The following is a 14180-nucleotide window of genomic DNA, read 5'->3' on the forward strand; positions in this document are numbered from 1 at the left end:
ATATTATTTACACCCAACCAATGGACAGAAGCTGCTGACCACAGTGGTTGAATTGGGAAAAAAACTGGAAGAAGTTGAGGAGGAGGGTGACCCTGTAGGAGGACCAGCAGTCTCAATTAACCTGGACTCCTGAGATCTCTCAGACACTGGACCACCAAACAGGCAGCATATACTGATGTGTTTATAAAAAGATAAAGAAAAAGAGAGTATGTTCTGTGGTTGTGTGTGGAGAGGTATGGGGGAAGGGGATGTCTCAGCGGGCCCATGCAGAGGCATCTCTGCCCCCTGAGGGACCAGCCACACACCAGTATAAAATAGAATTTATTCAGGGCGTGGGGAGGGGAGTTAAGAGGGTAGTAGAGGCAGAGAGAGAGAGAGAGAGAGAGAGAGAGAGAGAGAGAGAGAGAGAGAGGGATGGAGGGAGGGAGGGCGGGAGGGAGGGAGAGGAAGAGGGAGAGAGAGTAAAGAAATAGAGGAGTAGAGGCCAGCCATGAGTAGGTGGAGAGAGGGGGAAGGGAAGGGGGAAGGGGCGAAGTGACAGGGAGAAGCAAGAGGCAAGAGAGGAGCAAGAGGTCAAGAGAGAGAGGAGGGGGCAAGCAGCCCCTTTTATAGTGGGTCAGGCCTACCTGGCTGTTGCCAGGTAACTGTAGGGGTGGGGTTTAGACAGAATGCTAACATATACCAGCTGATCTAAGGCCTCCAACACATATACAGCAAAGGAGGGGACATCCTTGTGGAGACAGGGGAGTAGGAGGGAGGTATGGGATGGGTAACAGAAGGTAGACCGGGACTGAGTGTAAAAAAAAAAAAAAAAAAAAAAAAAGATTGAATAAAATTTTAAAAAATTGTACATTTGGCAAAAAAAGATTTACTTCATTTGTATTTATGAATATGTATGTGTGTTTATATGTGCATATGTGTACAGAACCCATAGAGACCAGCAAAGTATTTATAGGCAATTGAGAGTTTGTTCAGTGTGGGTAATAGGAAACAACCTCAAGTCCTTTACAACAGCAATATGCACTGTTAATCTCTGAGCCATCTCTACAGCCCAAGAATGATTTGATACTGCAGGCATGGTGATCACGTGTTTGAAACTCTAGCCTTAAAATAGGATATGGTATTTGAAGTTGGGGTCCTAGGAAACCTGTCCTCAGTAAGAACTTGTAGGTTGACTGGTCCTGTTTCATAACTCTGGTCTCAGTCCTCACAGGGACCAAATTATTATGACACACTGGCTTCTTTGCTTTATTGGATACTACGAGAAAGTTGGCTCAGAGAGAGCTCTGATGACAGCTTAAGACTCACTGGGACTGACCTCCACATAGCCCTGAGCAGCTTAAAGCCAGGGGATGGGAGCGATCAAAGCTATTTCATCTGTGTAATCTGGGAGTAAGGAGGCTAGCGCCCCGAACAGACACTGAGAGGGTCTCCAGCTGCTCAGACTCTGTGACGTTGCCATATTACTGCTGCTATACCTGTATCTTGACTCTCTTCAGAGTTCTGAATAATATTACATTTCACCCAGAAGTATGCACGTGTTTCTTTTCTACTTTGCTGGCCTCTTGGGTGTTTCCTGCTGCTTTCCTCACACTGGGTAGCTAATCATTTACATACTATGAACAGACTTTGACTAAACTTAGTGGACAATGAGGTCAAACTAGAATTTCAGAAGAGGTTAACAAATATTCTAAAGTGGAATTAACATATATGAGTCAGATAAATCTTCTTGTGTTTTGTACAACTCTTAAAAACCAAATAATAGGGGGCTGGTGAGATGGCTCAGTGGTGAAGAGCATGACCTAGAGGTCATGAGTTCAAATCCCAGCAACCACATGGTGGCTCACAACCATCTGCAATAAGATCTGATGCCCTCATATGGGTGTCTGAAGACAGCTACAGTGTACTTACATATAATAAATAAATATAACAATCTTTAAAAAAAAAACAAATAATAGTTGGGCAAGGTGGCCCATACTTTTAATCTCAGCACTCAGGAAGCAGAGGCAGGTAGACCTCTGCTAGTTTGATGCCAGTCTGTTCTATAGAGAGAGTTTTAGACCAGCCAAGATTACATAGCAAGATTCTCTCTTTAAAATGACAATAGTAAAACTTTAAAACTTAAAAACAAAAAATTATAAATAAATATCTTTAAAAATAAAACAGGAAATGCAAAGTTGTGGAGCCGAGTCCCTGTGGGTCCATCTACAAAACAACCCCTGCATCTAAGGCTTGGGGACCCTGCAGAAGGGGAAGAGAAAGACTGAAGAGCCAGAGATCAGGGAGTTTGCTGTGAGGTTGTGTCTCCTAGGAATGTCAGAAGCCATGCCCATAAAGTCTCACCAACATGGCTGTCTAAGCATGAGCTGAACAAGGACAGATTGTGCAAAGTGGACAGGGGAAAGCTCATGAGGCCTGAATCAGACACAACAAACTACAGGCAACTAAAGAATGCTGAAAGTGGGAGAAACAGTCTTCTCCAGGGAAGAGGACAGCAACTGGTTATCCAGCACCAAAGGGTCAGCCCTGAAGACATATACATACTATACATACAAGTAGCACTGTACAGACCGAGACAGTTATATTTAAGAATATAATGTATACACATAGACACATGTAATAGCAATCAATGAAAAAGAGGTCATGGATTTGAAAAAATAGCAAGGACAGGTACATGGAAGTGTTTGGTGGGAGAAAAGGAAAGGAAGAAATGGTGATTATAATCTTGTTTGAAAAGTAACCAAAGACAAGGCCAAGGAGATGACCAAGGTAAATGTGGTTGTTATCAAACCCTAATGACCTGAATGTATTCCTTGGAACCCATCTAGAAAGCCAAATGCAGTGTTATGTATCTGCAATCCCAGCACTCTTACCGAGACATGGGAGACAGAAACAGGACAAGGAGGTAGGAGCCCCTGGGCTAGCTTGGTCTACACTGCACCAGGTAGAATCAACAAGAGGTCCTACCTCATGAGTTGCAAAGAAGGCAGTCCTTGAAAGTTGTCATCTGGCTTCCACATGTATACTGTGACACAGTAGTGCACATGCATGTGAATACACACACACACACACACAAAGTTTATTTTAAAAGAACAACAAAATAACCTACTATAGAATGTTGACCTAACAAGGGTAAGGCTCAGGGTTCAGTCCCCACCACTGAAACAAACAAGCCTATGTTCTAAAGGACAGACAGGTTTAACTAGACTGTCAAAGAATTAACTGCTTAGTTTTTGTGATATATGCATTCACATATTATATACTTCACAGGCTCATAAACATACACTTGTAACTCTGGAAGGGAGCCTTGGCTGGTCAGGGTGTGAGTGTGTTGGGGCTAATCCATACTAACTCCTTCTGTCCTCAGTACAGGCCTTGCCTGCTGCTGGAGCAGGGACAGAATCCCCCTGTGCCTGCCTTACTCAGCTGCCCTTTTCTGCCCTGTTCTCAAGTACATGGGAGGCCTTTGCTCACCTCCACTCCGTTACACAAGTGTCAGCCACTGAGGATGTCAGTGGTTTGTTCTCGGTTGCTTGGGTTGAAGGCTTTCGGGGACTACCTTATCACTTAATTTTGTTGTAAATGGTTTTTGGTTTTGTCATCCAGTGGCTGTACCTCCAGTGATCCCAGCATCTTCTCAGCCCTGGTGATAAATTTCAGATGTGTTTCAAATGCAATAGATGGGAAATAGCCTAGCATGCTCAAGACTGTAAGTGATAGCTGTGATACTGAAAAATCACAAATAATAGCCAGGCTGTGGTGGCGCACGCCTTTAATCCCAGCACTTCGGAGGCAGAGGCAGGTGGATTTCTGAGTTCGAGGCTAGCCTGGTCTACAGAGTGAGTTCCAGGACAGCCAGGGCTACACAGAGAAACCCTGTCTCGAAAAACCAAAATAATAATAATAAATAATAATAAATAAAACCCCACAACTGTACAGCCCTCATGCTGTCTCAGAAAAGATGGGCTCCTGACAGTGCATGGTAAGCCAGATAAAGCAGGTGGCCAGGTAGGAACAGCCCTTGCCTAAACTCAGAATAGTCAGCAGACATTCTCAAAAAGTAAGCACAACTTCAGCCTACTGTTTAGTTTTAAATTTTAATCTTTTCTTCTAGTGATAATACAATTCAATATTCAAGTGTACGGATATCTATCCCAGTACATTACTTATTTAAATTAAAATAGATACACAAGGAGCTTACAGTATAATCCCAAGCTTATTATGTTTTATTTGGGGATGACCAAATGGTCAAATTTCTTTGTCCAGCAGTCAAAATTGGAGATATTAATTTAAAAATAAGCACTTTTAAAAACAAATTTGAAAATCAGCTCAAAGCAACATCCAAGTCAGACAGTTTATGACTAGTGTTTTGAGAGAGCCAGAATATTTTAATGTAAATTTGTGCAAACTAAGTAGGAGATAATCTCTCTGGCAAAATATTGAACTAATGAATGACAGGATTTTTTTTTTTAAAGATAGAGTGAGGGAGTCCCTATAATAACAAAACAAAATAACTGTAAGACAAGTTGAAAATAACCTAAATGCAAACAGAACGTGCCACAAATAGAGTCCTTCATTATCTTGGGGAGTATGACAGAGAGGGCAGCCAGCTTCTGTTTTCTTACCACAGGCAGGAAGTACACTTTGTAAAATCCAGCTCTTCATTTTCTGGTTGAAAAGATGATTGTTGAACAGGCCTGCCAGGGACTGGAGGTCATGCTGATTTATTGGCAATTAAACCTGCAGGATTTCTGTGCTCTCCTCAAAACAACATCTCTGCAGCTATTCAGCCAGGATGATCACATAGTGGGCTGTCTACTAAAACCCAGAGTCTTTCTGTTAGTGCACGATGGATACGATTGACTTGGCTGTGCTTAGAAAATTACTGCTATTTTCTGTGCAGATTCTTGTATCCTCTTCAGACCACCTCAGCCCAAAGAATTACCTTGTTAGTCAATTTAACAAGGCAGCATCACACCAGGTGATGAATAACTCAGTGTGGAAGTGTAAGAATGCCTGTAAAAGAACAGGATGGCCTTCCTTAAATAAAATGAATGAGTGGCCAGATTCATACAAATCAGTTTCTCCCCTTTGGCTTTTCCCAAATGATGACTAGTCTGGGCTGCTTCATTTGACACTCACTGAATTCAGTACTTTTTATCCACGCCATGCCTACAACCCAAATTACTTAGATTAGCTGCCTAGAATGTGAATCTTGTATACACCGATGGTCCTGCAGGTTTCCATATGTTGTACAGACAGGTGACATGCAGGCTTCTGTGGTCACAATTCTGGAATCTTAGCACTAGCAGGCATGTGAAGAGAGTGGTAGCAGCTCTTGCCAAATGACTGAGGCTAGAGAATTGCTGTGAGTTTAAGGACAGCTTGGGCTACATAACAGGAGCCTTTCTCAAGAGAAGAGAAGAAATGTGACCAGATAGGAGAGGGGGGGAGGAAGAAAGGAGGGAGGGAGGGAGAGAGAGGGAGAGAGAGAGAGAGAGAGAGAGAGAGAGAGAGAGAGAGAAAGGAGAATCCTAAAAGTAGGTCAGATGGGATGCAGATGGAGAGCATCGTCAGCATCCCTGCCCGCCCAAGCCCACCTGCCAGAACGAATCTGATTATACCTGAATTAGTTCTCCTCAGAAACAGGACTCTGGCCACTGTGCACTGTGTCCTGCTGGACAGCACCATCTGTCTCAGACACAAGCTTGCTCCCAGCATCCCCTGCTTTCTTTGCCCCCCCCCCCCGCTGGCTGTGTGGGTAAGGTCTCACTGTGCTGTCCATCCACTAATCCGTTCTCTAAATATTTATGGGTTCTTTAATACATGATGATTACAGCTCTAAGCCCTTACTCTTTCTATAGCATGGCTCTGCAGTGCATAAACTATTTTATTAATTGATAAATTTTAAAATTAAAGCAATAGATTTATTCCTGGGAAATATCAAGAAATTTGAATGCACATGTAATCCTAACAAATACTAGTACATATTTCACTATGTATCTTTTTAATTTTCATTTTTTTATCCCTGTTCTTTTAACTCGAAAGATTTCAGCCACATTATATATATATATAACCCTTCCTTGGCCCATTACCTATTACAACGCCACACAAGCCGATGATGTCCCTTTCATTGTTCTTTCTTCTCTGTTTCCTGCTTTTTCTATTACAATTATTTATGAGTGTGTGTGTGTCTGTGTATGTGAGTATGTGTGTCTGTGAATCTGTGTCTGTATGTATATGTCTGTGTGTGTGTGTCTGTGTGAGTATGTGTGAGGGTGTGTGAGTATGTGTGTGAGAGTATGTGTGTATATTTGTATGTGTGAGTTTGTGTGCAAATGTGTGAGAGTGTATGTGTGTGTCCATATGTGCATTCTGCATTCTTGACAATTGAATTTGGGGCCTCATGCTTCATGCATCCGAGGTAAAGGCTCTGTCACTGAGCTTTACTCCCAGCACTGTTTTGTTAGATTTTAAAACTTAAAATGACTAGTCTTCTGCAATTTATTTTTAAGTCTATACTTTGAGATAGGGTATCACTGCAGCCCAGGCTGTGATCTTCCTACTAAGCATCTCAAGTATTGTGAATGTAGGTAGGAGTCACCATCATTCCTGATTCCAGTTTGTCTTTTTTGGGAGGTGGTATTAAAATGACTTTAGAACAAGTATAGTCTAAGCATGGAGGGTAAGTATGTGGGCTAAGTGAAAGAAAGATGCTTAGGATATGTACCTGAGAGTGTGGGTTTCTGAAGGGACTGGTTTGCTAACTGCTTCCATCCCTCATCTTTCTTGGAATTATTTCCTTTGCGGTCTGTAGCTGTACTGCATTCATTTTCACCACTGTATTATAGAGACTCTGATGGAAGAGGTCATAAAAATTCACTTATTAATTCTTCCATGCACTGCAGCTAGTTTGCTTCCAATATACTGTTTTAGAAACAGGGCAATTGCCAAGCATGGTACTTTATACCTGTAATCCCTACATTTGATGAGCTGAGACTGGAGGATCCTGGCAAGTCTGCTGCCATCTTGGATTACATATAGAATTCCAGACCAGCTTCAAAACTCTAACTAATCAATCAATTTATCAATCAATGTCTGCCCCTATCCATTTGCACACATAAACATAAATTTCTTCAGAGTACACACTTGAGAATAAAATTGATCCAAAAAATACATAAATTACTTGAATATTCCTAAATGACCTTTCAATGTGATGTGCTAATTTATATCTTCAATAGTAATATTAGCATATTAGAATTTTAGGTAGAGGTATATAAGTCTGGGGATGTAGCTTAGGGACAGAATGTCTAGTTGACCTGTGCTCAATCATCAGTATCACAAAGAAAAACGATAGCCATGCCTACACTCACATTTGTCACTTATGTTGTAGGAAGCCGCGTTTGCGCTGGCAGAATCCGCCATTGCAAGATGGCGCTGGCGTCCGGGATTCTTCCTAGTAAACAAGTAAATTGCGCATGTGCCATGGTAAAAGCCTGCCAAAGTTAAAGCCCATCCCATGGCGTTTTGGTGCGCAACGAGTAAGCAGCCAATCAGAGGTGAATACACCGCTCTAAGGGTATATAAGCAGTGCTTTCCCGGGCCTGGGGTCTTCCACCATTTTGTTTTTGGAATAAAAGTTTTCCTGCGGAAGGATCCTGATGTGTGTCCGTGTGCGTTCTTGCTGGCGAGACGATTACACACGCGTCACAGCTGGTGCCAAGAACCCGGGAGAATTCACCATCCCTGGTGCTGTTTGAGAAGACCCTCCACTCGTGGAGCAGATCCAGAACCGTAGGACAAGGTAAATCTCTGAGAGACATGTTTGGGCTTGATTTATTTCGTCTCCCTCCCCAGTTGGCAGGAATTTTAGAAGCGCTCGCTATTGTGCTAGCGGCGTTAGTTCTCTTCCTTCTGGTTTTGCAGGATGAGAAAAGCCGCTCGACTGTAGCGGCGGACCAGACAGTGCTAGACAGAGTACAGGCCAACATGTCAGAAACAGAGGAAAGGAAGCGCTTAGAAACTCAGAAAGAAAAAGGAAAAAAAGACATGTTGAAGAAATTAGGCCCCCCCAAGGACGCTCGATCCACGGGTGTGAAAGATCAGGGAAAGGACGCCCTGTGTGAATTAAGAACGAAGGAAAGACAAGCCCCCAAAAGAAAATCTCTTTATCCGGTAAAGGAGGTTTTGGGGCTTGATGGCTCTGAGTCGGAGGGGCTAACTTCCTCCGAGGCAGAGGACTCAGATGAAGAGATAGATGAGGAGGAAAGATGCCAGCCAGATGAGCAGTTGCCGCCTCGAAATCTAAAGCAAAGGAAAACGGGAGATAGCTGCATGGCCTCTCGGCCTGTCGCGCCCTCCCAACCTAATGTTCCTGGCGCACTTCCACCTCATGTGGACAGGCGCTGCTCAGGCTCCTTCCTTTCAGAGGAAGACAAGAGAAAAATGTTACAAGCGGGAGGAGGCCATGTCCACGCACCTGTAGAGTATGCTTCTATCAAAGAATTTGCTGAATCGGTTAACAAATATGGAGTTGATGCTAATTTTACAATTATGCAGCTTGAGAGATTTGCCACTATGGCAATGACTCCAAATGATTGGCAAAATACAGTAAAAGCTGCTCTCCCTAATATGGGACAGTATATGGAATGGAAGGCTTTGTGGCATGACACTTCTCAAGCACAGGCAAGGGCCAACGCTAATGCGGAGGGCAACCAGAGACAGTGGACTTTCGAATTATTAACAGGGCAAGGACAGTATGTTGCCGAACAGACTAACTATGATTGGGGAGCATATGGCCAGATCTCCGCCGCTGCAATTAAGGCATGGAAGGCCCTCTCGAAGAAGGGCGAGGCTGGAGGAAATTTAACAAAAATATTACAAGCCCCCCAGGAGTCCTTCTCAGAATTTGTTGCTAGAATGACAGAAACAGCAGGCAGGATTTTTGGAGACCCAGAGCAAGTCAAGCCATTGATCGAGCAATTAGTATATGAAAATGCCTCACCAGAATGTAAGGCAGTTATTACCCCTAGGAGAAACAAAGGGCTGACAGATTGGATAAAGGTTTGCCGAGGTCTTGGAGGCCCACTGACTAACGCTGGCCTGGCAGCAGCTATCCTGCAGGGCCAAAGCTGCTCAAGTCCTGGCAGCCATAAAGTATGTTATAACTGTGGCAAACCGGGTCATTTGAAACGAGAATGTCGTACTCCTATACAAAAGAAAACCCCTGGGTTATGTACTAAATGCAGGAAGGGATATCATTGGGGCAATGAATGTCACTTGGTTAAGGACATTCAGGGAAAGATTATTCAACATGATCCCTCACCAGCAGGAAGAGATGAAGACATTTCAAAAAGTGGGCATCCAGGCCCCAGGTCTCAGGGCCCAAAAAAATATGGGACACAAGCCTACAACCGGGGGACACCTCTAGCTGCAGAGCTACAAGAGGTTCCGCAGGGTTGGACCTCCGCTCTATCTCCCAATTCTTACTAATGCCACATGAGGGCATGCAACCTATCCCAGTTGATTTTAAAGGTCCCCTGCCTGAGGGAAGCGTTGGGCTTATTCTAGGCCGCTCCTCTCTTACCTTGAAGGGGCTTGTGGTTCATCCTGGTGTGATAGACCAAGATTATACAGGGGAACTTCAAGTTCTCTGCTCTTGTCCACAAGGCATATTTTCCATCTCCCCTGGAGATAGGATTGCTCAATTGGTTATTCTTCCAAGTTTACATAATTGTTTTCCATCCACCGGGGTGCCAAGAGGCGCCAATAGGTTCGGTTCTTCAGGAACTGACTTTGCTCATTTAGTAGTGGATCACAAAACTAGACCCACTTTACAATTAACAATAGAAGGGAAGAGTTTTACAGGAATTTTAGACACAGAGCCGATAAAAGTATTATTTCCTCCAACTGGTGGCCTAAGGCGTGGCCTGTTACACAATCATCCCACTCCTTACAAGGGTTGGGATATGAGGCCAACCCTACAGTCAGTTCACGCTCCTTGACTTGGAAGACGCCAGAGGGTCAGACAGGAAGCTTTATACCTTATGTGATTCCTCTCCCCGTTAACCTCTGGGGAAGAGACATTTTGCAAGACCTGGGACTGACACTAACTAATGAGTACTCTCAACAAGCTATTAATATTATGAAAAGGATGGGATATAAGGAAGGAAAAGGCCTTGGCAGAAAAGAACAAGGAAGGTTAAACCCAATTTCACAAGAAAGTAAGTAATACAGGAAGACAAGGTCTGGGTTTTCCCTAGTTGCCACTGAGGGCTCCTTGCCCATACCCTGGCTTACAAAGGAAGCCGTGTGGGTTCCTCAGTGGCCCCTATCCTCTGAGAAATTGGAAGCTGCTACAAGGCTGATTGAGGAACAGGCACAGCTTGGTCATTTAGAACCTTCTACTTCTCCTTGGAATACCCCTATTTTTGTTATAAGAAAGAAATCAGGAAAATGGAGACTTCTCCATGATCTAAGGGCCATTAATAGGCAGATGCGGCTGTTTGGCTCAGTGCAACGAGGCCTACCTCTGCTCTCTGCTTTACCTAAGCAGTGGAGGATAATAATTATAGACATTAAGGATTGCTTTTTCTCCATTCCCCTACACCCGCAAGATAGGCAAAGATTTCCATTCACCTTACCTGCTGTTAATCACCTTGAACCAGACAAAAGATATCAGTGGAAAGTTTTTCCTCAAGGCATGGCCAATAGTCCTACCATGTGTCAGCTGTATGTACAAATGGCCCTTGAACCTGTTAGGAAGCAATTTCCTTCTCTGCTCTTGATTCATTTTATGGATGATATTTTAATATGCCATAAAGAGTTGACCATTTTGCAGAACTCATATCCTTTATTAATTGCTACATTAAGACAGCGGGGTCTGCATATTGCCACAGAGAAGGTTCAAATTTCAGAAATTGGTTCCTTTTTAGGGACAGTTATTTACCCTGAGAAAATAGTTCCTCAAAAATTAGAAATTCGCAGAGATCATTTACATACCTTAAATGATTTTCAAAAGTTATTAGGTGATATAAATTGGTTAAGACCATTTTTGAAAATTCCCTCTGCTGAATTAAAACCTTTGTTTGACATTCTGGAAGGAGATTCCCATATTTCCTCACCAAGAGCACTAACACCGGCTGCAAACCATGCCCTGCGATTGGTGGAGGATGCCTTGCAAGAAGCTCAGCTAAAACGCATTGATGAGACCAAAACTTTTAATTTGTGCGTCTTTAAAACCAGACATTTACCAACTGCTGTGTTATGGCAGGATGGGCCCTTATTATGGATTCATCCTAATGCATCTCCTGCAAGGATTATTGAATGGTATCCAGATGCAGTTGCTCAGCTTGCCTTACGGGGATTAAAAGCAGCTGTCACTCATTTTGGAAGGGAGCCTAAAGTTTTAATAGTGCCTTATACTGCACATCAGGTTCAAATATTAACTGCTACCTCTGATGTTTGGGCCGTGTTGGTCACCTCCTTTAATGGTCAAATAGATAATCACTATCCTAAACATCCCATTCTACAGTTTGCCTTAACTCAAGCTATTGTATTTCTGCATATCTTATCTCAGAAGCTGCTCCCGGATGGAGTGGTTGTTTACACAGATGGGTCAAAAACAGGTGTGGGTGCCTATGTAATTGATAATAAAGTCACTGCCAAACAATACCATGAGACTTCACCTCAAGTTGTGGAATGCCTGGTAGTATTAGAAGTTCTTGAAACCTTTCCAGGCCCTTTAAATATTGTTTCAGATTCCTTTTATGTAGTAAATGCAGCTAAAGCCTTAGAAGTGGCTGGGCTAATTAGACCATCCAGTAGACTTGTAAAAGTTTTTCAGAAGATTCAATTTGCCTTAGTTAATAGGAGATTCCCGGTTTTTATTACACATATCAGGGCTCACTCAGGTCTACCAGGTCCAATGTCTCATGGGAATGACCTAGCAGATCGAGCCACAAAATTGGTTGCTATCGCCCTATCCTCAAAATTAGATTTGGCCAAAGATTTTCATAAAAAATTTCATGTGACAGCAGAGACGTTACGTCGTCGGTTTGAGATAACTAGAAAGGAAGCTAGAGATATAGTTACTCAATGTCAGAATTGCTGCCAATTTTTACCAGTGCCTCATGTAGGAATTAATCCACGAGGAATTCGGCCACTACAGATTTGGCAAATGGATGTTACTCACATCCCAACCTTTGGCAAATTACAATATTTACATGTTTCCATTGACACTTGTTCTGGAATTATATTTGCTTCTCCATTGACCGGAGAAAAGGCAGCACATGTTATTCAACATTGCCTTGAGGCATGGAGTGCCTGGGGGAAGCCTAAAATTCTTAAAACGGACAATGGGCCAGCATACACTTCTCAAAAGTTTAGACAATTTTGTCGCCAAATGGAGGTAACCCATCTGACAGGTCTCCCTTATAACCCTCAAGGACAAGGCATCATAGAACGGGCTCATCGCACTCTTAAGTCTTATCTAATAAAACAAAAAGGAGGAGTCGAGGAAGCTCTACCCTCAGTGCCACGAGTCACTGTTTCTATAGCACTTTTTACCCTCAATATTTTAAATCTGGACAGTCAGGGCCATTCGGCTGCTGACCGTCACTGTTTAGAGCCTGACAGGCCAAAAGAGATGGTCAAATGGAAGGACATTTTGACCAGACAATGGAAAGGCCCGGATCCTATTTTATTAAGAGCCAGGGGAGCGGTTTGTGTTTTTCCACAGGAAGAAGACAACCCGTTTTGGCTACCAGAGCGACTGACGCGACGACTCGCGATATTAGAAGATGACACCCAAGCGGACCCTCCAAACTCTGATGACAGCCCTTGTGCTGATCCAAGGGATACAGGTTCCTAGTATATTGGGGGAACAACGATGGACCATATTATCTGCCTTTCCAAAACCCATACCAGTCAGACATAATGTAGCTAATCTGTCCAGGAAATTGTTTCAATATCTTGCAGGAAATTGGTCAGAAAACTTCGATGAGACACTCAGAAAATTGAGAGCAGCTGTGGTGAACATCAACTCGACGCTCATGGATCTGTCCCCGACTGAGGGACTGTCCTCCTGGATTTCTTCAGCTTTCTTTTTCTTTTTCTTTTCTTTTTCTTTTCCTTTTTTTTTTTAAGTGGGTGGGAGTAGGCCTGTTTGGTACGCCCTATGTTGTGGATTAGTGTTCATTTTTTGGTTGGCTTGCAAACTCAGAGCTCAACAAAATCATGACAAGGCTATTATTGCCCAGGCGCTTGTGGCCAAAGAACTAGGGGCTTCCCCTGCAGTGTGGCTATCACTGCTTCGAAAATAAGTAGTCTCCCCCTCACTAGTGGTGGTGCTAAATGTTGGGCCATCAGCCGTTGCACCCCAAAGGATTTGCCCATTGCACTGGGTCGGTGAGGAGTCTTGGCCTGGCTGGTCCTTGTCTGTGTAGCTGTGGTACCTGAATTTTGAGGCAAACAGCCCTTGCACCCCTAGGAGATGACTCCATTGCACAGGGATGGGTGTTTGCATCTCTTTCTGTTTCCCTTAGCCCTTGCACCCAGAGGACTTGCTTCCATTGCACCTGGTAGGGTAAGGGAGACTGTCTTAAACTACTAGTCCTTGATCGGTTATTCCCCCAAGATGGAATTTGCTTGATCGGGCTTGAGTTTGAGTCATGACTGGTACCACGCTAGACAGGCCAAGGACAGCCAGATAGACACCTTCATCTTTTCGTCTCCAGGCCAGCTGCCATTGGTCCCAATGATGGGAATAGGCTGATCCCATATGCCAGAGGTACACCACAAGTGGTGAGTTTACCCGGTGACAGGCATTACGAGTGGCCACAACCTGGGGCGCACATTCTGAGAATGCCAGGTGTGGGTGTGCGACCCTCGTAGCCTAAGACAGAGAGCTCACCATTCTTTGGTGCTGGCTGTGGAAAAACGTCAGCTAGCCTAAGACACGGGACATTGACCAGTGCCTGTTTAACAAAACAAAAGGAAATAGCCAGTAGACAGATTCCTCAGCCGCTGTACCCAAGGGCTTTTGGTAAAGACACCCTATAAAGCCTCAAACATATCTATATGCAGTCCCTGCCCACTAAGGTGTTCGTTCCACGGATAGTAGGTCTGGTAAGTCAATAACGGAGCGGACAGATAAGCCTCGGCCACCTAAGACAGGGCAG

The 14180-nt window shown here is 43.7% G+C and overlaps 1 protein-coding gene across 1 annotated transcript; it reads left to right on the forward strand.

The window, feature by feature from the left end:
* Positions 1–8334: 8334 nt before the first annotated feature.
* Positions 8335–12613, forward strand: LOC114619245 (igE-binding protein-like; the record flags this gene model as incomplete). Its single annotated transcript, XM_028765109.1, has 3 exons — positions 8335–9073; positions 11872–11881; positions 12322–12613. Coding segments are annotated over exons 1-3 (1041 nt in total), but the record flags the coding sequence as incomplete, so codon positions are not given.
* Between the last annotated feature and the right edge of the window lie 1567 nt (positions 12614–14180).

This window comes from Grammomys surdaster, unplaced genomic scaffold, assembly GCF_004785775.1.
Source record: "Grammomys surdaster isolate TR1022 unplaced genomic scaffold, NIH_TR_1.0 149, whole genome shotgun sequence".
NCBI lineage: Eukaryota > Metazoa > Chordata > Mammalia > Rodentia > Muridae > Grammomys > Grammomys surdaster.